General features: G+C 45.2%; 1 protein-coding gene across 3 annotated transcripts in view; it reads left to right on the forward strand.

Annotated features, from left to right (window-relative positions):
* The window catches only part of LOC148505583 (chromatin-remodeling ATPase INO80-like), a 192,723-nt gene that overhangs the window by 120,235 nt on the left and 44,893 nt on the right, over nucleotides 1-27,595 (forward strand). For all 3 annotated transcript variants that reach the window (XM_088448045.1, XM_088448044.1, XM_088448042.1), the window contains 10 exons: nucleotides 198-340; nucleotides 844-928; nucleotides 1,746-1,863; nucleotides 10,668-10,753; nucleotides 11,269-11,436; nucleotides 12,841-12,974; nucleotides 13,339-13,406; nucleotides 14,566-14,659; nucleotides 19,426-19,600; nucleotides 24,589-24,729. In XM_088448045.1, the coding sequence (XP_088304171.1) occupies nucleotides 198-340; nucleotides 844-928; nucleotides 1,746-1,863; nucleotides 10,668-10,753; nucleotides 11,269-11,436; nucleotides 12,841-12,974; nucleotides 13,339-13,406; nucleotides 14,566-14,659; nucleotides 19,426-19,600; nucleotides 24,589-24,729 (1,212 nt within the window). The remainder of the gene's footprint in view (nucleotides 1-197; nucleotides 341-843; nucleotides 929-1,745; nucleotides 1,864-10,667; nucleotides 10,754-11,268; nucleotides 11,437-12,840; nucleotides 12,975-13,338; nucleotides 13,407-14,565; nucleotides 14,660-19,425; nucleotides 19,601-24,588; nucleotides 24,730-27,595) is intronic.

The raw sequence follows: 27,595 nt of genomic DNA on the forward strand, positions 1-27,595 counted from the left end.
TTAGTCCAAAGGTCATGTTGCTCACTGCACTTTCTATAGATGCCAGCCAATGTATTCTCTTCCTCCAGATCTCATTTTCTGGATGAGTAACTGAGCTGTGTATTGTGTACTGTTTTGTTGTAGAGGAGACACCGTCATATTTTGGATATAGACTAACGCGTCTCCCTTTCTCCCTCCCCCTCCTTCTGGAATTTCAGAAGACGCTGTATACACAAGAAGCTCCTTTCCACGTGGTGATCACCAGTTACCAGTTGGTGGTGCAAGATGTAAAATACTTCCAGCGGGTGAAGTGGCAGTACATGGTGCTAGATGAGGCCCAAGCCCTGAAGAGCAGTTCTAGGTAGCTCGGACAAAAGATCTTTATCATTTCTCTGCCTAGTGTATAGTAAACCGTGGATGAAAGGGGTGGTAGATAACTGTATGGTCTCATCTTAAGCTGGGTACACACTGATAAATATATATCACCAATTCTATGAAACAGGCAATATATCTATAGTGCATCGCCGTGTGTGTTGACAGACCTATCTGATCTGCTGCACAGCAGATGGCTGATGTATCTGAAAGATATCTGTCATCTGCTGGTGTGTACAGGCGACCCACCGTTCGTCAGTATACATGCTGCAGGGACCCAGAAGGAGATCCCTGCAACCTGCCCAGTTGAGCTGTCAAGCTCTGCACATCGGGCAGACGATTGGCAAGTGTGTCTACACTTACCAATTGTCAGATAGGTCGGTGGACCTAGTGTGTATCCAGCTTTATTGATGCTATTTGTAAATACTTGGTCAATATTTTGAAATACTGCAGGTCTTGATAAATTAAACCTGTCCTCTCTTTTACATTTAGTGTTCGTTGGAAGATCCTGCTGCAGTTTCAGTGTCGCAATAGACTGCTGTTAACTGGCACTCCTATTCAGAATACAATGGCTGAGGTGTGTATTGAGTGCGATAAGTAGAAGAAAATGTGGGAAAATTGACCACCTGTAAATTTAACTGCTCAACAACATTGTATTAGCTGGTGGTGGTTATGTAACATACAGTACTATTTGTTGCCCCATTATTCTCCCATCGCTGATTACTGAACATTGGTGGAATAAATAATATGCTTGGTAATTATTTGCTGTCTTAGTTAAAGCTCCTTTCATCATGAAAAACATAGATCACATTCTCTGGTGTTTTCAGGGCTGAACAGTGAATACCTGGGTATCTTTCCTGGTATTTCTGCATACTGAAGTGTCACTAATTGCATCTCCAAATTTTTTAAACATAATCCATTATGCTTCCACCAGGTGGCAGTGTGGTATAACAAGAGAATTTTATCCTAACATCTTGCAATTCATGCCAGAGGTAGCTTGTTTACGCACACATCCTTTTGTCCTTGGCTTGACCTAGAAGCCCCATGTGAAACGTGCCAACCTGGTTCGCATTTAGCAACACTGTGAACATTTTATTCTCCAATTATTATGCTTTACTAGCAAAAACATCTTGTTATGTTTATTGTGCTGGTCACACACAACACTGGTATAGAAAAAAATTTGCGTTTCAGAAACTGTAAGGTCTAGGGGGTTACACTTCTTGAAACGGCAGATTTTGACCTCCAAAATTTAAAGCGGCATTAAGTGCAAAACAAGGCCGGCATGTTTTGCACTTAATTTTAGTACTGCTTTACATTTTGAGGCCAAACCTGCTGACAAGCAGCCACTCTGTATATTATGTCTCTCGTAGTAAACATGTATTATTTTCCTGTAGCTGTGGGCCCTGCTGCATTTCATTATGCCCACTCTCTTCGACTCGCATGAGGAGTTCAACGAATGGTTTTCAAAGGATATAGAAAGCCACGCTGAGAACAAGTCTGCCATTGATGAGAGTAAGTAAACGTGCGCCTCTCTGCGTACATCCTTCCTGCCTTCTCCTCTTTTAAATAGCCACAAATAATAAATATACAGCCTGTCATTAGACCTACGCCAGGAGCCCGACGCCCAGCATACCGAACGAAGTTAAGCCGGGGGCGGAGAGCCCCGTGCGGGGGGGGAGGGTTAGGTTTTAGGGCTCCCGGGGGGGGACTTGGGGTTAGGCACCCTCCCGGGAGGGTTAGGTTTCGGCTACATGGGACGGGATGGTTAGGTTTAGGCACTTAGAGGGAGGTTAGGGTTAGGCACTAGGGGGAGAGGTTAGGTTTAGGCACCCCTGAAGGAGGGATAATAGGGTTATTTATACTTACCTTTTTAGCTGTCTGGATCTCCACCCCTACCGGGCTTCCGCTGTCGGGATTTGAACCACTGATTCCAAATCATGTCCTCATACCTACAAATGTCTACTTGCCAGCTCCAAAGGTTGGAGCACTGTCCTACTTGCATACAGAAGGAAAAACATCTGTGTTTGTGCACCAACAACGTGGAAGTGAGGCCAGTACGGCATCCGATTCAGCTTTCTCATTATATTTTACAACATTCGCACGGTAAAAGCTTTCATCAATTGCCAAAGTGGCACAAGAACCAAAACTTCCATAATAACATCATGGGCATAAAATAATATAATACGCCCCTCCTGCAATGCATGCAGCAGGCAAAGAAGATAGCAGGTTACCTCCGTCATATCAAGGTCATTCATGGGAATGGGCCTTCCTCAAAGTTGTTTCTACTTCAGGGTCCATAGGGGGTCCACAGGGTTGACCTTGGGGGTATAGGTTGGGAACCAAATCCGGGCACCACGCAGTTAAAGCTTTTAGCTCCCAGGATGCACTGGGTCCACTCTCCCTATAACCCCACCCCCAAGCCAGAGGCACCTCAGTTTAAGTTGGTGCCCGGCCGGAGTCGGGTCACCGTTAGCGCAGGGGGAGCTGATTAGCAGCCCCTAAGCTTATTTTATTTTTTTAGGGACAAAGTTTTTTCATGGACTTTGGACTCTTCAGAGCGGCAGCGTCGGACTGTCCATAGGACGTCTAAGCTGCCGCTCCGTCACCCCGCTGGCGCTGAGACGCCAGTACAGATCTGGGGATCTCAGCGGGACCCTAGAGTCTGTACTAGCCGGACTCTGCGGGCGCCCAGGACTGCTGCCGGATCCACGGGGAGCAGGTAAGGTCGCGGATCACCGCTTGCGGTGATCCGCGCATTTCAAATGCAGTCCTGTGCCTCCGGTCTCAGGGGACAGACCGGAGGTGCCGGCAGTGGCGGCGGGCCCCCCATACTCCGTGTGTCCACTAGACCACCAGGGACTTAACGATCGGTGCAGGGAGCCGGCGTCCCGGGGGTTAATAGCCGGCCAGGGGAGGCAGCCTTCCCTGTTACAGCGGCTCCTCCCCTCAGCTCAGCGCGCCTTTCAGTATCCATAGTCTGGCGTCGCTGAGCTGCTTCCTCCGCGGGCCACGCTTCCTCTGAGGTCTCCAGCGGCCATTTTATCTCTGTGGTGCAGCAGAAATCTCTCAGGATGTCAGCGAGTCCAGTCCCCCTGCGTACCTCACCATCAGGTCAGTGTACACAGCGCTGTAGCCTTCCCAGACACTGAATCTGGGCAGTTGAATGCAGTGTAATAGTGCAGTATATTATATGACATGTTTATGTATATATGTATATATCTGCATTGTATGTGACTTATGCTAGTGCTGACTGTACTTTATTCTCTCACCTGTCAGTGTATATCTATCCCTTTTCTTTATCTGCCCTAATACAGCTGTACTTAGGGTGGTTCTGAGACCTCACATTTATATACTTGTTAATATTTGTGTGGTTTGTCACATACTGTTGCGTGCTGCACGTTGCCATATTTTAGATGGAACTGTGTGTTGCATACGCTGAAAATGGGTCCCTGCAGCTAATTTTTGGCATCAGTCAGGACCAGTATAGTGCTGCTTAATATTTCCGCCAAGATTGGTCAGATATGTCTGACCAGGAGATAGAGCGTTATACTGCACCCATTTTTACTATCCTGCAAGTCATGTGCTGCAGGTGTTAGTGCGGAGGATTTGACTCATAAAGGGTTCTGTATGTGGCGTCATCTGGTGCCGGCCTCTTTCACGACCCCCTTGGGCGGTTTGTTTTCTCGGGATCCTCTCAATTGCGGATCGCCGGGCGGGCCCCATTGTTGTACCTCACTTGGGGTTACTTCACCATACTGCCCTTTTCATCTCAGGGTATCTCGCAGCTTCTTGCACTCTTCCCCTGTGACACAGACTACCGCTCCCTGCAGGGGTTTTTCGCAGTATATGAATTCCCCCTGGTGCCACAATAGTCTGTCATTCCCCTTGCAGGGATTACCACAACAGCCACCCTGGGTGGATGTTGTTTTCTACGAAACGCTAATTGGCGTGGTTGACGCCCTGTGGTTACTTCCCAGTTGGCTCTGCCGTGAACTGGGTACTGTTCGGGGCTCTTTCCCTCTTACACGGGGGGAAGCCTATTTCAGGTATTATTATCCCTGCTTTAGGGCTGGTAGCAGGTCCATTCTGGTTAGAGTGAATGTTGACCTGCACCTGTATCATACACCCTCAGTATTGCGTGCCTTCGGGTTACCTGTTGCTGACTAGCGGGTGGATCGCATAGCGGGACTCTGGCTGTTGCCAGATAGGAGGTGTTACAACAGTGTTTGGCCTCCTGTCCCAAATTCCCTGAGGGTCATCACGAGCCCCTCCTGGGGGGGATGGGCGTGTTACTCGTCTGATTACAGACGTTACTACGCCTCCCATTCCTGCGTGGTCGGATTCTTCGGATCCGTAGGTGGTAACTCTGCCTGAAATCAGTATACTTGCTTTCAGGAGTTGTTACCCATCCTACCATGGCTATAGCATGGTTGGTTAATACTAGTGCATATTGGGTTGATGCATTTGTAACGTTTTTTCCCCTCCAACACGTCGGGGGTTCAAATGTATTTGGTCGCTCACGTAATATATGCTGTTGTCATAGGTGGAAATGCCTATATTGGATACCAGTCTCCTAACTTTCAGAGTTCCGGCTGCGACTGTATCCTCCGTAATACCCTATGGCTGCGCTCTGGGAATGCAGAGGTGCAGATACCATCTTTAGGGTTGATATTGTTTGGTCCTGACCTTGACAAGATTGTAGTAACATTGGCAGTATTACTAACGACAAGTTTACCGCTTTCAGCTATGCCCACTACAAGGCCTCAGACTAAGTCTGTTAAGTCTTTTTTGTCCTCTGGGTCAGCCTAAAGGTCTGTTTCTTCGTAGACTGTCGGCATCTACAAGGGCCGACATATCCAGTACCGAGCAGGCCTGGACTGCCAGCCGATCCTGCTTCTGAACCTACGGATATCTCTTCAGTCTGACGGGACAGGCCTACAACTGGGAGATACCGATTTTCTCAGTTCGCCCGGTATTAGTGTCAAGTTGCCGCGGCTACGTGGGTAGGAGGGTACGCCCTCTTTACAAGGGCCTTCAGAAAGCTATGCAGTTGTTGCGGTAAGCGGAGCTAATTAGGCCATCCCCACTATCTCAGTGAGGGGCTGGTTGTTCTGTTTTCTTTCTGGTGCGGTGGCTGAATGGTCCTCTTTGGCCTATTCTCTGTCTCAATTCCCTGAACCAGTTCCTAAAGCTACCTGGGCTCAGGAGGAAATCCCTATGCTCCATCATACGATGTTTGGAACCTGGGGACTTTAGGGTATCACTGGATATACAGGACGCGTGCCTACGGGTACTTACAGAGACCTTTCCTCAGCATGGGCTGAGGTTTGCTGTATCACAGCAACACTTACAATTTTTCGGGCTCTGCCTGTTGGGACTGTCCTCAGCCCCACAGGGGTTTACCAGCGTTTTGGATTTTCTGACAGTTCTTCTGTTCAGTATATCCCAATGCTCCTGTACCTGGACGGCCTCCTGCTCTTAGCGGGATCACCGGGGTACTTTACGGCCAGGTCAGGATGACTGTGACTTCTTCAGGGTGCAGACGTTTAATCAACGGGGAAAAAGTCCTCCCTGCATCCCTCTCTGGGTATTCTTCATCTAGGATCCCTGCTGGATTCTCAGAATCTGAGAATTCTTCTGGCGTAAGACGGAATCTCCTCTCTTCCATTAGGAGTACATGGTTGTCTGCGCAGTCGACAGATGTCTTTACACTCTGGGATGCATGGTGGAATGGGCTCAGTTCCATTCCAGGCCTTTCCATAATTGGCTCATCTCCAGATGGAATGAGTTTTTTCTGTCGGATAACTGTTCAAACGATGATGCTCTCTCCGGAGGCAAGTCTGTCCCTGTCCGGGTGGCTATGGCCATCTCGTCCAGGGTTTTCTTTGCTAGGGACAGTGTCTGGATCGAATCCTTTTCAGTGCAGTTGGACGTCTGTCGATTCCACCCTGTCAATTAACTTACTCTGGCATAACTCTTGTTTCCCGGTGAACCTGAAAAGGTTCAGTCCGACAGGGTCAGGACAGTGGCTTCCTTTTTAGCAACACTGTTCGTTGGGTGGCAATGACAGGTATGTCACATATTCGGACATAGTCCGAGGGTCTCCTCCCGACCATCTCGGCAGCGTTCATTTCAGGAGCTCGCCATTGGGAAGCGGGAGTCCTCAGCCGTCACGACGTGCATCCCGGGGACTAGTCTCTTCCCCAAGAGAGGTTTCATCTCCTGGTGAGCAGGGGGGGCCCCCCTGAGGTGTTCCTCATGGCCTTCTGACTTTATCACACTATGGTGTTACAGTTCAGCTCTGGGGATTCTGAAGCAAACTTCAGCGACTCTTTGTCGGTGAAGTGGTCCTTCCACTTTGTGTACCTGTGTTCTCCGGTCTCCCTTCTTCCTCGAGGTCTTTGGAAGTGTTTTCAATCGAGACGGAGATGCTTTCCTGCTGGTGGCTCCTGATTGCCCCAGATGTCAGGGGTACTTGGATCTTCGGAGTCTCTACATCGATACTCCATCCCTGATGCTTCACTGCCCGGACCTGTTGTCTCAGGGTCCTTGGTTTTGCCTTGGACCTGGGTCGTTTGTCTTTGACTGTGTCCTTACAGTGGTCTTACGGCTTCCCTGGCTTTGTCATCGTTGGAATGATTAGAGCACATGGATCAGCTTTTGCTGGGACCTACCACAAACTGTGGCAGCCATAAATCTTATGGTATTGTACCTGTCGATACAATCCTCCGGTGTCCAGGATTTCCAGATATTCTGGCATTCCTTCCGGCTGGCTTGGGTTTCACACTTGGCCTGGTCTTCCTGACAGTGCGGATCTCTACACTGTCAGTATGGTTAAGATATGGAATTGCTTCACTCTGGTATCCAGTTCATCCTTTGGAGTGTTTTCTTGATTATGCCTCCATTTGTCCTCCCTAGGGACTCCTTGGGAGTAAGTAGTGGTTCTTCGTTACCTCCGGGGACAGTCAATGGAACCGCTGGTTGTGATAGCCATTACATGGTCTATTGCTTAGGCTCTCTCTTTCTCTCAGGGTGTTTATATCAACCAGGAGAGTGTCTGAATTGGGAGCGTTCTCATGTGGCTCCCTCTTCTGGAGGGCATCATGTCAGGGTGGGAGTTGCTCTCGCCCTGTGTTTCTTCTTAGTGGTTTTCAGGTTCCATATTATTCTGGAACTTATGGTACGGCCATTCTGTCCCCAGTCCTCTCGGCTGGTGTGGCCTCATTGACTGTGGTCTGGCCTCTTTGGATTTATGTGATCCGTTCAGGTTCCTTACGGAAATCGGACTCCTTATTGGTGGTCTGAGATTTCTGGTTTTCACAGGAAATGATGGCCGGCCTATAACCAAATGTTGGCTTGGATGGCCTCGTAGGTCTTCCTCAGGGGCCTACCCATGGGTTGCCTTCCTGTTGTTGATGCTTGTTTTTTCTCGGGCCATGTGACCCTCGTGTGCGGCTCGCTGTGGCGCCTCGGCTGTTTTGCCTTACTAGGTGGCCACGTGGTCTTCTGTCCACACCTTTTTAAGGTTCTAGGCATTGGTTTCCTTTGCCTCTCAGGATGCTTCCTTTTTGGCGACGGATTCTCCTCTCAGCACAGGAGCGTCCCCACCCTTGGTTGAACTGCTTTGGGACATCCCCAAGGTCAACCCTGTGGACCCCCTATGGACCCTGAAGTAGAAAACAAGAGATATGGTAAGAACTTACCTTTGTTATCTCTGTTTCTACGAAGTCCATAGGGTCCACAGGGCGCCCGCCCTGACGCACCTGGCTTCATATGGGCTGTGTGGCTGGTCACCGGTTTTCCGTCTCCCATTTCGGTGAGTATGGTTATTGAGTGTTCCAGTTTTCTCTCTCTTTTTCTCTCCTCCTCCGGCCTTTGGCTACTTACAAACTGAGGTGCCTCTGGCTTGGGGGTGGGGTTATAGGGAGAGTGGACCCAGTGCATCCTGGGAGCTAAAAGCTTTAACTGCGTGGTGCCCGGATTTGGTTCCCAACCTATACCCCCAAGGTCAACCCTGTGGACCCTATGGACTTCGTAGAAACAGAGATAACAAAGGTAAGTTCTTACCATATCTCTTGTTTTCTCAACTCTTACTACAGAAGTTTGCACTTAAATAGATTTGATGACTACATCCTCAACCACCAAGAGAACTCTGTTTTATTCCCGTCATAGGGACACCAAAACAAATGGAATAGGTGCTCTATCAATTTCATGGAGCTTTCAACTAAGGTATCTATATTCCCTCTTTCCTTCCCAGAAGATCTAGAAAGAAGTCATTTTGGACGGGTGTGCTCTAACAGATGGACAGTAATTAGATAGACAATGTCTAGATAGACACCAGATGTTTGACAGGGACAAAAGGTTGACACAAAAATGGTCGACAATTTTTTCTATTTTATTTTTTAGCCCTAATCTTCACCCTAACCCTCCCCTTGGTGCCTAACCTTAACTGTCTAGGTAAGTCCCTAAACCTAACAAACAAAAAAAAAAAAAGTGTCGACCATTTTCATGTTGAACTTTTTACATGTCAAACTTTAGTGTGTCTGACTTTTGTCCCTGTCGAAATATTGAATGTTTAACATCTGGTGCCTATCTAATTACGGTCTATCTATAGTCCGGAACCCATTTTGGACAGTCCACCCGTGGTTAGTGTGGCGAGGGACATGCTTCTGTAATAGCCTTGTCCTCTGGTATTTAAGTGAATTTCCTGCATCAGGGAATGATTTTACATTTCAATCCAAACACCCAGTCTGTGAGGGTGTAGACATTGAGCTGTCTTTGCTAAGCCGCAAATAAAGGAGCCTGTCCACTAGGCGACCTGAAAGACTTAACGTCTACCGTGCAGACCTTCAGGTCGCCGAGTTGCGGTGGCGGCACTGAACAGCGTTCACTGAACGTCATTCAGTGAGGAGCCCGACCTCCTATCTCTGAATATGCCGAACCTGACGAGCGTCGTCAGGTTGACGGGCATGTTCAGTAGATAGTTGGGGTCGGCAAGGACCCAGCATGCACGTGCATCGCTGGTCCTTGCCATCTATCCATACCACAACTTTGTGAACAATGCGACCAAAACGTCGGATTGTTCACAAAGTCGTGTAATGGATAGGCCCCTTAAGTCTTTTGTCAAAGCATTCGTTGTCTGATGCAAAGCACAACTATTTGATCCTGATTCTGCTGCTATTCCATAGATTGTGATTTTGTTCTGGGTGGATTAGACAAAGTCAGGTGTTTTTTCCATGGATAGCAGATATCTGGCAGTCCCTCCTATAAGATGTCGGCAAGGACACGCTTTGCACAGACTTACAGGGTGTAACAGGGACATGAGTTGCTGGGGTCATAAGGGCTCATTCTACAAGGGTGCTGTCATTGCTCTGGCCTCAGCAGACAGCCCATGTAAAGCAGCAGTGTGGTCATCTCCTCACACCTTTCCCAGACATCTGATGCTCAGAAAATCCTTCAAGCTATCATTCAATAAAGAATCTCTTTGCTGTACTTTCTTGTCATAAATTATGCTCATCCCACCCTCTTTGCTTCATATATTGCTTAGTAAGTCCCATTCATTACGGCTGCCATGGAGATTGAATAGGAAATTGGAAAATTATTACCCTTAATTACATTTTGCTGAAATTCTCCATGGTAGCCAAATATTTCCCCCACTGGTGTCTGTACGTGTCTTACTGACAGACACCAAGGAGGAGTCCCACTATGGGCCTCATTCATTATGGATCACTATTGCGATCGCAGCTGCGACTACGCACTCAGACCCACTGCAAAATGCTAGTGTTTGCAATCACAATGCCGTCACAGCACAACATAAGGACGCCCACTTCCCCTTACTCACATCCGTAATACTTTTGCAAGTCTGCGAAACCATTGGTAACATTGAGTACAATCGTAGCCTCACGCATAATTACAAACAGGTCTGACCTCACTCAGGAATTGCTAACTTCATTGCACGCAGTGACAGCCCATGCTGTGTATGGCATCGCAATAGCTAATTTATGCACGCCCCTGTAACGGCGTTAAAATGCACTGACACGCCTGCTTTTCCCCAACCACACCCCCGTCACCACCCACAAACGGTCACTTACTGTCAATCACTCTGCGATGGGTCTGCGCAGCAGTGTGATTGCAGTGGAGCCTTCGCGCACTGCGATGCATGCTTAGTTTGCAAAAATCGGTCGTCTGCGTGCGTAATCGCAATGAGATCGGTAAGGAATCAGGCCCTATGTACCTTCTGGAGGGGTCTCATTTTTGGTGACTCCCTTGTCCCTAGTTTGCAAAGAAAATTTAATTATTCTCTCTTGATTTTTCAGACCAGTTATCTCGGTTACACATGATCCTCAAACCCTTTATGCTCAGGAGAATCAAGAAGGATGTGGAGAATGAGCTCTCTGACAAGGTGAGGCTATGGTGAGATATGAATGCAAGAGCATCTGAACATTAGGCCCTCCTTATTCAGAGATTTACGTAAATGTTTGCAGATCTGCGCATACGCAGGAGCCGCACTGCACATGTGCAGATATGTTCCTGCGATGTCTGTCGCAGTGCCCCAGTGTCTGCAGCATGATTGATGTGCTGCTGGCATTTGGGGGCAGTAGCAGGAAGCCTTCCGGAAAGTGGGAGCATGTCTGTCCCTTGTTCTGGGCATGGCGGTGCCACTGGACGCAGTTTCACTGAACCCTGACAGTGTGATTTTGCCGGACATCCGGAGTTACTCAGATGTTGCTGTTCTGATGCTGCTTTGGACACAGCAGCGGATCAGAGTCGCCGGCAGTTGGCGTCTGTTCTCTTAAGATACCTTTTGCTGCTTTTGCATATTTTAGCACACGCAGCGGCTGAGCTTATAGCGAGCCTCCATCTCTGAATCAGGCCATAGGCTGCAAGACGATCAACAACACTTGTTTGGTATTCTAGATTGAAATCCTGATGTACTGCAATCTGACCAGTCGCCAGAAGCTGCTCTATCAGGCACTTAAGAATAAAATATCTATTGATGACCTTCTCCAGTCCTCCATGGGTACCACTCAGCAAGCACAGAACACCACCAGCAGCCTCATGAACTTGGTCATGCAGTTCCGAAAGGTGAGATAAATAGTAATAGATCCATTTTTATTATTCTAACTTATTCAAATGAAAAACATTTTAATACTGCACTTATTGCTGTGGGATGTGGTATATTTTGTCAGTATTCATAATGTCATGATAATGTTGATATGCTTGACACCTACACATTCATCATGTCAACTGTGTTGAAATGTCGACATGATTAGAATATCGACAAAAGGTTCCTGGTGGGCTAGTGGTGACTTACCTGGTGCGAAGTGTCCGGTGGCTCAGCGGTGTCTAACCTTTAACACCTAGCCGCCCCCCCCTAGTGCCTAACCTTAAGCCTCCCCCTCCCATAGCTTAACCCTATCCTCCCCCTCCATAGCCTAACACTATCCCTCCCCCAAGGCACAGCACTACGATCACTCCCTCTAGGGCTGGGGTTCCCAACCACGGTCCACAAGGCACACTAACAGTCCAGGTTTTAGGGATAGCCATACTTGAGCACAAGTGACTTAATTAGTGCCACAGTTATTTTGATTTAACCATCTGTGCACAATCATGGATATCACTAAAACCAGGACTTTGTGTGCCTTGAGGATCGAGGTTAAGAATCTATGCCCTAGGGTCTAGCACTGCTGTCCCTCCCCCTAGGGTCTTGCACTGCTGTCCCTCCCCCTAGGGTCTTGCACTGCTGTCCCTCCCCCTAGGGTCTTGCACTGCTGTCCCTCCCCCTAGGGTCTTGCACTGCTGTCCCTCCCCCTAGGGTCTTGCACTGCTGTCCCTCCCCCTAGGGTCTTGCACTGCTGTCCCTCCCCCTAGGGTCTTGCACTGCTGTCCCTCCCCCTAGGGTCTTGCACTGCTGTCCCTCCCCCTAGGGTCTTGCACTGCTGTCCCTCCCCCTAGGGTCTTGCACTGCTGTCCCTCCCCCTAGGGTCTTGCACTGCTGTCCCTCCCCCTAGGGTCTTGCACTGCTGTCCCTCTCCCTAGGGTCTTGCACTGCTGTCCCTCTCCCTAGGGTCTTGCACTGCTGTCCCTCTCCCTAGGGTCTTGCACTGCTGTCCCTCTCCCTAGGGTCTTGCACTGCTGTCCCTCCCCCTAGGGTCTTGCACTGCTGTCCCTCCCCCCTAGTGCCTAACTCAAACCTCCCCGCAGTCTAACCCTAACTCCCGCTGCCAGTCCTTGCAGAATGTTAACATTTCAGACGTCGACATTGTGAACTTGTTGACATTCTGCAGGTGTCGACATTATTGCTACATCCTTTGCTGTGGTAGTAAAATCCAAAAGTTGGTTGCAAGCCATGGCTCTTGGATGGAAAGTGTAACTACTCGGATAGATCTGTAGCCCAGTCAGATGGGCTAGCGAGGTAATGTGACATTCCAGCGTAAATGTCCCCAGTGTGATCCCCGCCAATAACTAAATGTCTCTCTCCCATACCAGGTGTGCAATCACTCTGAACTGTTTGAACGCCAAGAAACCTGGTCTCCCTTTTACCTAGCGATAAGGCCATACCGGATTTCTAAGTTCCTGTACCGACAAGGAAACTTAGAATGTGTAAACTACTCACGAAACAGGTGAGCATAGATATGGTGATATGGACTGAGTGATATTACTATTTATTTTTCTGTTGAAAACTACATTTTAACAACAAAATGTTTTTCTGTTTAGTTCATTAAAGGAACACACACACACACACCTCTCTTTTAGATAGGCAGAAACTATATTGACACTGTTGATGCCACATTTTAACACAAGCATTGCACATACTGGGCAAAACATACTTATCACAGTTAAAGAAGACAAACAAAAGAAAAGTTCCTTGTATTCATTTTTACTTGATGTATATGAAGTTTTGGCACCTACGGTATGTATGCTGTATAGGAAATTGTCAAGTTTACAGAGCTCTCTATCATACCCTGACTTTCTCATTGTATTTAGGTGGTTACGCATCCTGCTTTCTCCATTTGCACCTGATCACGTTCAGCAATCGCTCTTCCATAGAAACAGTAAGTGCTGCTAGTGTGATATTGACACATTACAACATTTTATATTTTTCTTTGTGTCCTTTCCTTTGTCACTTTTAGCTTTCAGCATGTCCTACCTGCTGATTGTAAAGTTGGTTAGTATTCTATTTATTAAACAAATGTTAGCTACTGTATTATTTATAATCACTATGTTTATAGAACAATTTGAGTGATAAATTTCAACCCTGTACTTCCGTCTGACCCCATTGCTGACTTAAAACTGAATGAAGTAAAAAGCTATTGTGGCAGGGGTGAGGCAGGCATAGACGGTGAAAAGCATATGCATGCTCCCCTGTACAATTGATTGTTGGATACTCTGCTATAGTGTGCATACTTACTTGCAAAATAGACCTTTTGGGACTAATAGCCTATTTTCACATTTATATGTCCCAGAGAGTTCAGAGGATAATTTATCTTGTAATGGTCACATAACGCAATACAGTTAGCTAAGGTATGATGTTATGGCTTCAGTCACATAACGCAATACAGATAGCTAATATATGATGTAATTACTTCATTCACATAACGCATGACAGATAGCTAATATATGATGTAATGGCTTCATTCACATAACGCATGACAGATAGCTAATATATGATGTAATGGCTTCATTCACATAACGCATGACAGATAGCTAATATATGATGTAATGGCTTCATTCACATAACGCAATACAGATAGCTAATATATGATGTAATGGCTTCATTCACATAACGCAATACAGATAGCTAATATATGATGTAATGGCTTCATTCACATAACGCAATACAGATAGCTAATATATGATGTAATGGCTTCATTCACGTAACGCAATACAGATAGCTAATATATGATGTAATGGCTTCAGTCATGTAACGCAATACAGATAGCTAATATATGATGTAATGGCTTCAGTCATGTAACGCAATACAGTTAGTTAAAATATGTAAACATTTTCTTTTTGCAATTGTCTATCTGGGAATTTATTCTACCAATAATGCCATTTTGTTAACTGATTATCCTTCCTAGCGAATTTACAATTGCCTTAAGGCTGAAAAACAGATATAAGAAAGCCAGTGGACTTTATAGTATGAGCTTTAGCTGCAACTCAGAACTAGATCACCATCTTGGTGCTGACATGCCCTCACATTGTAACCCACAGGGTCAGACCAAGAAAGTTGCTTTTCTTTTCTTCGTTTCATTAATATTTCTCCGGCAGAGATGGCAATCCTGATGCTCCAGGGACATCTAGCCAGGTAAGATGCAAACATAGAAGTGTAAATATATATCCTCCACTTCCCCTCGTTCCATTAGACTTTCATTCAGCCCCCCGGCCTCCACGTGTACCCTTAAAACTAATGTTTTTCATTCTAGATTACCACCCCTCCTAATTCTGCACTCTTTGCCTTCTTCTCCCCATTGTGTCCACCCATATCCCCTATAGATTGTGAGCTTATATGAGCAGTGTTTTCCCTACTAGCCATGCTGCTCAGGAAAGCTAAAGGAAGAGTTATGGTGGGTACACACTGGGCGATATTACCGAGCGACTGCACTATTACGACATCGTAATCGTGCAGTCGCTCAGTAATCGTGCACAAATCGTGCACTATAATGTCGGAAACGACCAGCAATGCGTGCTCCCGCTGGTCATTTCCGACATTGTCCATCGCCTGAACATGCAGCACAACCTGACGATAACGACAGATTGGCATGTTCAGGAATGATGGACAGTGTCTGTACTGAACGACTGATCGTTCAGTGCAGACACTACAGTGGATCAGGAACGACGGTACGATTATGATGTTGTAATCGTACTGTCTTTCCTGATCGCCTAGTGTGTACGCACCTTTAGAATGCATAACCACTAACAACAATGACAGACCAAGCACAAACAATATAGGCAGGGCTGGAGGGGATTTCTAAGGAGAGAAGTAAAGTCCACAAACGTATATTTATACACTCCCTAGAAAATATTAACCCTGTAATAACCAAGCTAGTCTCCGAACTAGGCGCTTATGTTGTGTTATGCTTCTGGTGCCATCTGCCACTTTAGTATATATACAGGGAAATTCTGATCATTAGCAATGGTTGAATTGCTGTTTTACAAGCTGCATAGGGTCCCTGCTGCCTGGCAAAATAGGCCAGTTCTGCTTTAGCTCAGATATGGTAGTGCTCTCCTGGCTCGTGCCAGAGCTTTCTTTTCTCATACATTCAGAGGAGCAGTGGGCGTATATGCAGGGCAATATGGACCCACCAAATAGCATAAACACTGCACCGGGGACTGGATAGCTGAATTAAAGCAGTTGCAGCAAAAATGATCTCTTCTCACTAACTAAGGTTATTTAGTAATACTGCCTTGTCACTGGTGTAGTGCATATTGTGAGCAAGTGGGTGGTGATTTCATTACATGTACAGTATAAATAGATTATAAACACTCTTACTTCCTTGTGTTTTAAGCAGCCCTTCTAGTCGCGCCATGCCGTGCCTCTGTAGCGCCAAACATTTTTTCATGTCAGCGGCTGTGACACTGTAACGTAGCATAGGGCATGCAGATACAGACACACACAGGCTATAGGCATGCCACATGTCATTTTAATCAGCAGAAGCTGCTTGTGCATCCTATTTGCATCATATGAAAGGATGTTTGGCACTACTGATGTAAGATGTATGTGGACACATCTGTACTGTAGTACACATGGACAAGCACATTTTCATCAAACACACCTTAAAGCCCCCTCAAAAATATCCAACAATGATGAATTAATGACTAAATCCATGTTCTATTAGGGTGTAACTAACAGCTCCTCTTACCTATAGGAAACCATTTCAACAATATGGATACACAAAAAAGCCCCAACAGTTTTACTCTCCCCATAGCATAGGGTTAGGCGATAAGCGGCCCTCCAGCATCACTTTGCGAATAAGACGCATTTGAATTTAAAAAGTTGCACGAAAAGACTCTCAATGCTACCGAGTTGCACAGCACTCACACGTTCTGTGTAACGCGACTTGTAGCGCACGGAGGTAAGATGTATGCGGACAAATCTGTTAGCGTAACGTTAATCTTTCCTATGCCCTGCATTTAGCACTGACTGCTCTCCCGTGGCTACTCTTTATTATTCCATTACATAATAAATGCCATTTCCTCACGTAAAAACACACACACACACACACACTCCCTGGTGTACAGTATAATCAATAAAACACCCACAATAAGCTGCGTACACACTGGGCAATATATTGGCCTTTCAATTGAACGGCCGATATATCATGAGTGCGTCGGCTGGTCTGTACCCCTAATATGTCTTTGAACTAGGGATGTGCAGGCTCGTATAGGTTCGAGTTTGCACGTTGAGTTCGGATTTTTCCCTCCAAAAAAAACGGAACTCAGAAAGAGGCTAAACGTCATCTTACATGGACGAACATCATCATTCCTGGACAAGTCCAGGAATGATGATGTTCGTCCATGTAAGATGACGTTTAGCCTCTTTCTGAGTTCCGTTTTTTTGGAGGGAAAAATCCGAACTCAATGTGCAAACTCGAACCTATACGAGCCTGCACATCCCTACTTTGAACGATGTCATTCACAGACCTATCGCATGTGCTCTGTAGATGTATCTGGCTGTGTGAATGGGCGGTCAGCCGACCACCCGTACACTTGCTGCAGGAACCGCCTGTGACTGGCAAATTGAAATGCCCTCCCTGTAGTGATGTCAGGGAACACGCATCGAGCAGCTGATCGGTAAGTCTGTATAGCTTACCTGATTGGCCACTGTGTCGGTGGATCCGCCTGTTGGCGGAGCTGTTGGCACAGTATGTACCCAGCTTTAGTTAAAGAATTACTGCATAGCTCAAATTTCCAAAAAAAGAGATTAATTAACCAAATCTGATATCAAAAGCAGTAAGTTGGAAACTCAATTGTTCCCTATGATAAAGATTCACTGTATATTAGGTAAAGAAAGGAGCGCAAATATAATAAATAAACAAAAATAAATGACGTTAATTTAAATTCAATTAACAGGTAAAAAGTAAGAAATTATATATAACAAAACCGCCAGTCATGAATTTAAACCTTGTTTACAGTCTTATAGGGGACGATTCAATTGTTTTGGGTGCCATATAATTAATGGGTGTCCATGTAGCAATTCAACTATTTTGTGCTCCCATTTATTATAGCGCTTGCCGCACTCAAGAAGACATGGTTTGGACATGTATGGCGGCTAACCCTGTCTAAAGTCCTGGTCACACGTTACCTTTCTAGTTCTGTGCTTTTAGCATAGAGTCTTGTGTAAATAGATGTCTCCTGCCAGCTTTTGTGAATCACTGCTGCGTCCAAGGCCGCAGCGTCGGATCACTCTGCGTAACCTTCAGGTTACTCATAGGAGCCGGTGTTTCCATGCAGCCGGAGCCAGTTAACTTATGGCCATGCCGCCCCCAAATGGCTGTCAATCAGGCTGCGGCATCTGTATACTGTGAGTAGAAGGAGATCTGCACACGCGCAGATCTTCATACATCAGAGTTGTACGCAAACAGTCGGGTAGCTTACAACTCTGAATTAACCCCATAGGCAGTATTGCTGGTTTAGATGCAGAGTTTTCATTTTCAGTAGTACCAAAACCCAATGCACTGCCTCAGGCCAGTTCCTGCATTACCAGATGAGGTGATCTTTGGAAACTCTACGCTGAGACTGTCAATGTGTTAGGTAATAGCTGTGCCTTAAGGTGGGTACACACTGTACAGATATATCTGCAGGTGATGGTGGTTTGTGCACACTGAGCAACCATCTGTGCCTGCCCGCAGGTCCCGGTGACCAGGGGGCGTGTAGGGGCGTGGCCTAATCGTGGAATGCGTGGCCACACCCCCTTCAAGGGGTAAAACCCCATTTGCGGCACTGGGGAGGGGGGCGCTGTGTGCCCCTCAGCCCGGTGCACAGCAAATGGGGAGCGCGATCAGCGCGCTCACTCACCCTTTGACATAGGAGACTGCTCGGGCTGCTGCTTTAGCAGCCTCGGACAGTCTCACCGTGCAGCCCAGCACACAGCAGCGTGTGCTGGGCTGCTGTGGATGGGGAGCTGTGCCGGAGCCGGGTAAGTAGTACCCACTCGCTGCTCCCCCCCCTCTCTCTGCACCCCTGGGTATGGGCGATCGGCTGATCGCCTGTACTCACTTGCCGATGGACAGATATGTCTGCAGACATATCTGTTCATTGGCTGTGCAGCACAGCCAATGCGATATGACATATCGTCTGTACACACTAGCCGACAGGGGCATGATATATTGGCTGATCAATTGATCAACCAATATATCGGCCAGTGTGTACCCAGCTTAAGACGATGTGGTTGCACAATCATAGTCTCCCTCTTTTTGTGTGGCTTAAGTGTGACCATCTGACCTTAGTGACCATGGTCATATCTTATCACCTTTTCACTTCGCTAGAAAGGTATTGCACCATTATTTTGTGAAACTTATTTTAGAATAAAAGTTTGTTTTAAATGTTTCTAGTTGACCAAGAATAAATCCCTCCTAATGAAATGTGACTTACTGCTACTTTAAGATGAGGTTGAATTCCCTTTCTCACACCAATTACCATGTATCACCTAACAATACACACTGTGGTGTTATATCACACGTCCCTACCAGGAGATTGTTTGGGAATTTTTTTGGAATCATTATCAGCAACATTTATTCAAGCGAAACAATTACATATAGGTGGGCAGTTGTAAAGAAGTACCATTAGGCACCGATAACCTGTTGCAATCACAGTGTGCAGTCACCCTTGTGGCTATTGTCTGTGGGTTCTCGGTTCACTTTGCTTTGTCCAAATTATTTAACCTCTTCTAACTGGGTCATTTTGAAACCTAGTTTGGAGAAAGAAGGGAGTTATGACCATAGCCGATGTAAGTCCATAGGTGATGTTTTAGGTTTACCCTTGGATCAGGTATGTTACAATCTCATTGCACAGGACATTAAAAACCTGTTTCAAGTAATTTTAATGACAAATACATGCTATGATCTATTGCAGATGGTTAGCTTTTTTCCTGTCTCTGAAAGCCGCCTACAGGCTCCACCATTCTCGTTTCTGGAAGGAAAACAGTGAGTCTGATTCGCCACTTTCCCACCTTTCAAACAAAGGCCTTATACTCTGGGTGTATTTCCCCCTCTCCTTTCCCAACATCCACAGCTCTCCTACCCTGCAGGTAAGATAAAGAGGAGTCACAGTGCCTGAGATGCATGTTCATATGCTACTGAATGAAAGTCGCTCATACAGCTGAGATTTTTCTGGTCATTTAGGTAATTTTGAAAGGGATGTAGTTAATAGACCAGCGGACACGATGCCGCCGGTCTCAATTCCAACTCATCCTGCCCGACAAGGGATTTAAGATAGGCGGCAAAATGCCGACGCCTATGTTAATCCCGATGCCGGAAGACCAACCCCTGCCATCCTGATCGTCCGATACGGGTAAGTATAACACTTAGCCTGGGGATGGGGGTTAGGTTTAGGGACCCCCGGGGGGGACCGGTGGAAGGTTATTTCAGCCAGAAACTGCGATACCATATGTAGTAAAAATAACTCCGGCATCTGTGCGACCATAGGGTTACTCAGAAGTCCGATGATCGATTGATCTGCAACCGATGCCACATCTTTGTACGCAGTCGCCGGTGGGCGTCTAAATACAGATCTTGGCGGCCGTGATATTTGCATATTTTGGCACAGCCGCCGCGGCATTGGCATCCAGTGCTGTGATATCGAAGACCCAATTGGACCATACCTGTGACTGTAGAAGAATGCTCTAATTTTAGCGAACAGCTGGATTGTCCTGTCAGCGGGCACCAAGTCGATGCTTATAAGGGTTTATTCTATGAAAGATCAGTTGGGCAAACCTTTTTCTTACTTTTGGATCTTATAAATATTTAATGAGTGTAAATGAGTATAATTGTCAAACACTGTGTAATTGTATTTATTTTATGATATATATATAGAACAGTTACTTTATTTACTTTTTCTATTTGTAACATTTCATTTTAATTCCTTAATTGCCAGAAGTGTTATATTTTTATTAATATAATATATACTTATATATTACATATATTTTGGAAACGACTGGTTTTTGTAATAGTCATATAATGTTAAAATTTTAGTAAATGTTAAAACTTTTGAGTGCACTAATGGTGACCTGTTCAACCCAGACAATCAGACAATGGTTGCCTACTCAGGGCCTGATTCAGTGATGGACAGAATTGCAGAGCAGCACACAGGTCGCTGTGCAATTCCATCCATCTAAAATGCAAATGCAGGAGGAGGGGTCTGTAGGAAACAGACACCTCCTTGCTGCATCTGCGATCCCAGGTTGCAGCCTGGGATCACCATCGGTCTCAATGGTTTCCACTTTGACCAGCCTGTGGTAGCTGAAGCTTACCGCAGCCTGACCGGGTCCTGGCAGCCTGCGGGGCCAGGAAATCTGCCCCCATTTCCGGGAACGCTGCCTAGGAACGCTACCTCCCACCTGACAAAGAGCCTGCGGCTGGGAGACACTGCGAGTGGACTTGCAGAAGGAGAGCTACACATGCACAGTACACCTCCTGTACATGCACAATCTTCTAAAGCTGGCCACACACTAGACCAACTTACATCCAACCAGCCAACTTGTTGATTGGTTGGAATGAAAATCTGGTAAGGAATTGGAGTAAATGATGATCAGCAATTTGTTCCTAAATGCCAGAAAACAGATGAAAATGGTCGGTCAGACAAGTTTGTTAAATGTTTGATCCAAATAATTTGTTCAAACAACAGTTTTGGTCCATTTCCCAGCGTTTGGGAGCAAATTGCTGATTGTCATTTGCTTTCATCCTTTACCAGATTTTCATTCCAACCAATCAACTAGCTGGCTGGTTGGACAGATCTTTAGATGTGTGGCCAGCTTAACAGTCGGAGATGTGTGCTAACGGTCGGGTTAGCATACATCTCTGAATCAGGCCCTCAGTCAGATGTGACCATTGTCCGACTGTCAATGGATCTGGGCGGACAGTAAATTACAGATTCCCATCATTCTTTATCTAATGTTTAGCTCCTATGTCTGCAATTTGCAGCCAGTTTATGTCAAATTGGCCCAGTTGCCATCAGAATCACTGTGTGTTTGGGCACCATCACTTTATTTAATATACTGTACATGTACAATCATCCATGTAGCTTATACACACAGAGAATCGTATGGCTGGAATTGCAGGTGAAGCTTTTTCAGGGTATAATATATCTTAAAGACATAAAATGAACTGCATGATTAGGTATATGAGAGACGTCTCAATTCCTTCCCTTACCTATACTTTTTCCATATACTTTTGTGAATATTCTATCTCATTTCCTATTGAATAAAGATGAATTTTAGTTAGTGGAAATTCAGAATACTAGGTAGAAACTTAGGGCCTTATTCAATTAGTTTTGTGTCCGCAAAAAAGTTTCACCTGCCTGACTTTCCGCCTTCATTGCGTGTTTTGGACACGGAAACTTATTGTGCATGCCCCCACTATTCACTGTATTCAGTTCCAAACCACGTGAAAACGGCAAGCCGCGAAGTCGGAACAGGCAGAAAGTGCTGTCAGAATTGGGGAAATCAGTCTGAACCCCCAAAAAGATGCACTAACATTGGGGATCAATGTAATGTCCCTGAATAGCCCTAATAAAAGTATTTGGGGTACTTAAGTTGTTTCAATAGCGTCTTATTAGCGTCTTGCACAAGTGGTGAAGAATGGCATTAAGCAGTATTTTATGGAGAAAATAAGTAGTCCTGTCAAATTTGGGGTACATGAAAATGGGTGCTAGCATCTTTTATGTCTCTAAAGTGTAGTTTTAATATAAGTGAAATTCCTCCCTCATAAAAGCACCTGCAATCCCCAGAACACTTGACCCCTTCATAGAGGACCCCCAGAACCTTATTTTGATAGTTTTTTTAAGTTGTCCCCCAACTTTGTGCTTTCTCATCCCCAAAATGAAAGTACTTTTTGTGGTGGTAAGTTTTTCCTGGGATTATGTGACACCGTTGTCCTTTGGGGGGGGGGTGTTCATGGGATCTGAGAGTTTTCCCCACCTTTGCACCCCAAAATAAAAATGTTGCACTTCTTCTCTCCTGCTACTCATTGCATTGACTTTCCGCGTAGGCGAAACCCGGCTGGAATTGAATACGGAGATAAGTTTCCGCCACGTGAAAGGCCCCGATCCGCCATACTTTTCCATTGGAATGTTATTTTGTACCTCAGAGCTGAAACCTTGTATATGCCATCTGGTTATGCGGAGCTTACCAAGAATGAGTGCTGTTTAATAACCTTCCGTCTACTTGTTTGCTGGCTGCCTTCACATTGGATCTCCGTTACAGCCTTTGTTTGGCTGTGGTTGTAATACTAGGAGAAGGAACCGAGTTAGAGATATAAGATATTGCTATAAAGTGCGTTCCTCCAAGCTTGTTGCATAATTCCTCCCCAGCAGCTGCTTTCTTCCTCCGCTTCTCTTGGGCTGACCTCTGTCATTCGTTGTGGTTATCTGATCCTTTCACTTTTGGTAAACTGATCCTTCCATAGCTGGGGAGGGGAGAGCGTCCGTGATGCGCCTTCCAGCAATGAATAATTCATGTTTCCAGTTTCCACTTAAATATATATTTGAGATACTCATTGAAGCGTTTCCAGGTGAAGACTGTCTGAAGACAGTCTAAAAAATACATATTTATTGTTGTTGTCTTTTTATATACTTGATATGCTCTATATATACTTGATATGTATGATTTTAAACACTAACCTATTTGTTTTTTTCAGGAAAACATGTTTGCTTTTATTGTTTAAGTCAAAGTTTCAAATGGCATTCAGTTATCTGTGTGACCTGTTGGGGCAAAAATATTCTCACTCTGAGTTTTTGGAACAACCCCAAATGAATATAACACCTATTAATAAGATGGCACTTCCTCACCTCAGAGAGTGCTACATGGATACATTACTCCTGGGGTGCTGTGGTTTTATCTCTTCATTGTTGGGATACCAGGGCCAATTAGAAGCTACATTCCATAAGATTGCAGTTGCTGATTGGTCCTCACATCTCCCCTTCACTGATTTACACCTTTTTGAAGTGGCAAACTTAAGGTGCCCACACACTAGGTGTTCAGGTCACGATCCGATATAGTGTCCGTTTTCTCACCCTGCAGTCGTGGGCACGATTTGGTGTTAAAAACTATCTAAATTGACCCACGATCTATAGTGCATGTTATACTATCCCAGTGCATCGTGACTGAGATTTTCAGATCTTGCCTGCGGCAGGCAAGATCTGAATATGCGATGTACGACCAGCTGGTACACGCATCGCAATCGTGAGTAGAGACTCACGATTAGGACATATTTTACACGATCTGTCGTCCTGATGCGTCGGAATCGTGCTGATCGTGTATAATATTGCCTAGTGTGTGGGCACCTTTTTACATGTTCAAAGTTTCCATGTTCTTTTCTCAGAAGCTACCAGAAATGGAGTAATCATCCAAATGCATAGAGTGTCTGTCACCACTAGTTAAAGTTAAACGCCACCTTTAAATAAACCGTATACACCTAACACATTATTTTCCTTGAATTTGCACACCTGTGAACTTTTCGTTCAATATTTACTTTTCATCAGAGCATCTGGCAGCTTCTTTATTGTGAACAATGGTGGCCCCATCACAGACTCACTTGCCTGGGTTCCGAAGCACCAGTGGTTTATTAGATAGTGTTTAATTTTAATAAAATGGGGACAAACAGAGAAAAATAGAGAATGTGGTCACTAAAAAAATTCTATATTTAGTTATAAATAACTAAAATGAAACGGGTGTAGCTGGTCATGTACAAGTCCTGCAGAACACTGTACCAGTTGATTGCGACCTTTTAGGTGCAGTTTTATTTATTAAACATACCTGCCAGCATATTCTATTGCTCTTTATGGTTGGGAATTAAACAGGAATTGGACAGAACTGGGTAATAACAGACAGACGGAGATCAGGGGCCGTGCTCGCAAACTTACAACCTATAGAATTATTATTTTATTTTTGGCAGTACAATTCTAGAAAAAAATTTGATTTAAAATAAATGTTAAATGGAAAAAAAGTGTCAAATTTTGGAAGATTTCTTCATTTATTATTTTTAATCCTATTGTTTTTTTTTTGTATTTTCTTTTCTTCAGAACTTGGTTTTCGCATGTCACTGTAAGCCTGTCTCTGGCTTTACAGACCACGTGTTACATCGCAGAGAAGCTGGTACACCGCATGTCCTGTGTAGCCAAATGACAGAGCTCCCTTCCTTCTTGTGCACCTCCCCCCCATTGGTAAGCATGTTTCAATCACTGTCCTTATCACTCATTTATAAATGCATTTAGGACGATCCGGCAACTTGCTGGTTAGATTTATGGACCTATTGTCCAAGATAACACATTTAATGTGAGTGCTTTCTAATAGCTTGTTTCATGATGTCATATACTGTCCTGTGACATCCCGTGCCACTATATTTCATTTACTGTAACTCTGCTGATGACTTTCTTTGTGTTCTCTGTCAGTGGTTCCCAAACTTTCTTGAATCATGGTGCCCTAGCGTATCAGCATTTTATTCACCGCACCTCCTGGCCAAGGAATCCAGGAATAATGATTAAACTGTGCTGACCTGTCATCCTTAGGCTCAGTTATGTGGTGGGGGACAGGGTTGCACTTCTGTTTGTCCACACATTCTGTGAGTGGCAGCCGCCAGCGCTGGCTTTGCTTATCCCATTGACCCTAAATAATTAGAATTGATCCTGGGTCACAAACCCGTGACACCCCTCCCAGTGTCCCACAGCACCCAGTATAGGCCCCACTGCTCAACATTGTAAAGGAATATTATAGTGTCCCATATTTGTACCACTTGTGGAATAATACTTACCTAGTCTAGTGGACTCCTCATGCTGGCCGCTACAGGAGGGAAGCAGGGCTGTCATGATGCTTGATGACTTTATTAGCATTGGCTCATGTTACCATGCCCAGTGATGTACAAATACGATTCACAGCATTGTAAGACAGGGGGACAGGGTCCCAATGACTGGACTGCAGCCACACTCCCTCCCACCTGGCTGTCCCAGTGTGGGGGTGCGTATGTTTGAGATATGCAGACATATAAAGAGGGTGACAATTTAATGATTCCCATGCACTTATATTCAGAGACTACAGTATGAAGATGGGCGCACTGTATATGAAACACTACAGACTCTAGAGACCAGAAATGACTGCATTATTAACCCCTCACAGTAAACTTTAATAAATAAACTTAAATAGACAGAACCCCCAGCACTCTTGCCAGCAGCAAAGACAAATTAAAACTGTTTTTAAAGTATATATACAATGCAGTCTTGGTTACACATATACAGCATCTATGTTCATCACTACCAATAAATTAATTTAGTATGGTGGCTTTTGTACACTAAAGTTACTCTAATAATATATCTTAATAAACCTGCAAACACCTGTATGTGCCCAACTGTATTGATGTATAAACGTGCACATTGCAGCTGATATAATCTGTTTCATGATTCATGGTGTCTCCTTATCTCTGGCATGTGGCAGGCACACACCTTGTGTTGACTTTTCTTTATAGTCCAATAAAAGGTAGTCTTTAGCCTGATAACCAGCTGTCATTGCCGGCATACAGATAACAGCTGCCTGCAGCTGTTATCAAACCAAATACAGAACAGAGCCTGTCACCTGCTTAGGAGATATGAGATGCCCCACTGCTGGCCCTGTGATCCCAGCTTGTAGCTGAACTTCAGCAGCTTTTGTTTTTTTCACTAATGGAATAACGCACAGTATGCTATATGTGACATATTATAATGTTTAAGAATCTGTATTTATAGCCTTTAGGATGAACCGTACAAACTAAATAGTTTAACATATAAAAGTATTTATTATTTAGAATGTTAAACTATAAACACCACAATTACAATTTTCAGATCCTATGCATGAAAATAAAGTTGCCAATGAAAACCATTTTGGTAAATGCAGTTTATGCAGTGGAGTCTTCTTCTATTCTATACTTTTTTAAAGTTCCCTTTAACTGCTGTATAAAGCTGCAGATATTCGCGGCTACCGATCATTTGCTAATACAATTCCTGCATAAGAGCTCATTTCCACTAACTGAAGATGTCATGCGTTCAGTTTTGTTTTCCTGGATGACTGTCACGGCTGATAATTTCTCGCCACTGTGTGTTTGTGAGTGGTTGGTGTGATTTAAGCACATCATCTGGACGGCCTTTTCTACAAGATGCACACTAATAGCATTTGTCCTTGACCGAATTGGCTGTTGCTTTGTGGCCGTTGCTTTGTGGCTGGCCTCTGATGGTCTTCCTGGGATGGCACATGTGTTTGGGAGCCTGGCATAGGAAGATAACCGGTCACAAAGGTCCAATGCAACTGCCAGGAATCAGAGGGGTTGGGGGAGCAAGAGGTGGCAGTGTCCAACTATGTAGATCATATGGAACCTACAATCATGTACATGAAGACATGGAATGGGACAAACTGTTAGCCAGTACAGCTTGAGTGGATCCAAATTGTTTTAACAACCAGGTTGATCTCAGAGTGGACTTGTCATCATTAATTAATATTAGTTGAGCGATTATGTTCTGAAAACCCCTACGATGCATGTGTTACGCAGTGTACACACCCAGATCCTGTTACCATGGGGATAGAAGGTATAAGAAATGGGGCAGCAAAGTGTTGAGTGTTCCTGCGATGCGACTGGGAGGTAGCCAGAGGTAAACCAAAAAAGTCTGTCTCATGGGCGTGTTATGGGAGTGATGTGGGCATGTCAGTGACAACGGCTGTGCTCTCAGACGTAGCGCCGTGGCCACAGTGGCCATGTTCACACAGGGAAACTGCACCTACTATAGTGCTGGTGCAAGTATCGATGGTGGTGTCTAAAGAATCACCAGTGATGTTACAGTACACACACACTAAAAGTGGGCGCCTCAGTGCTTGCACATTCAGGCCCACGTTTGTACACCAGTGGCGGGCCGATACTAGCATTTGCATAATATCGCTGCCATGACTGCGGCAGCAGATGCCAAAGCGGATGCAGCAGCCTCCACCTCTAAATCCGGCCCTTGATGCTTTTAGTTGTTATACGCAGTGATATGGGGTTATGTAATAATATAGCCCTCACATTGCTGGAAA

This window comes from Taudactylus pleione, unplaced genomic scaffold (assembly GCF_031769625.1).
Source record: "Taudactylus pleione unplaced genomic scaffold, aTauple2 ptg000448l, whole genome shotgun sequence".
Lineage (NCBI taxonomy): Eukaryota > Metazoa > Chordata > Amphibia > Anura > Myobatrachidae > Taudactylus > Taudactylus pleione.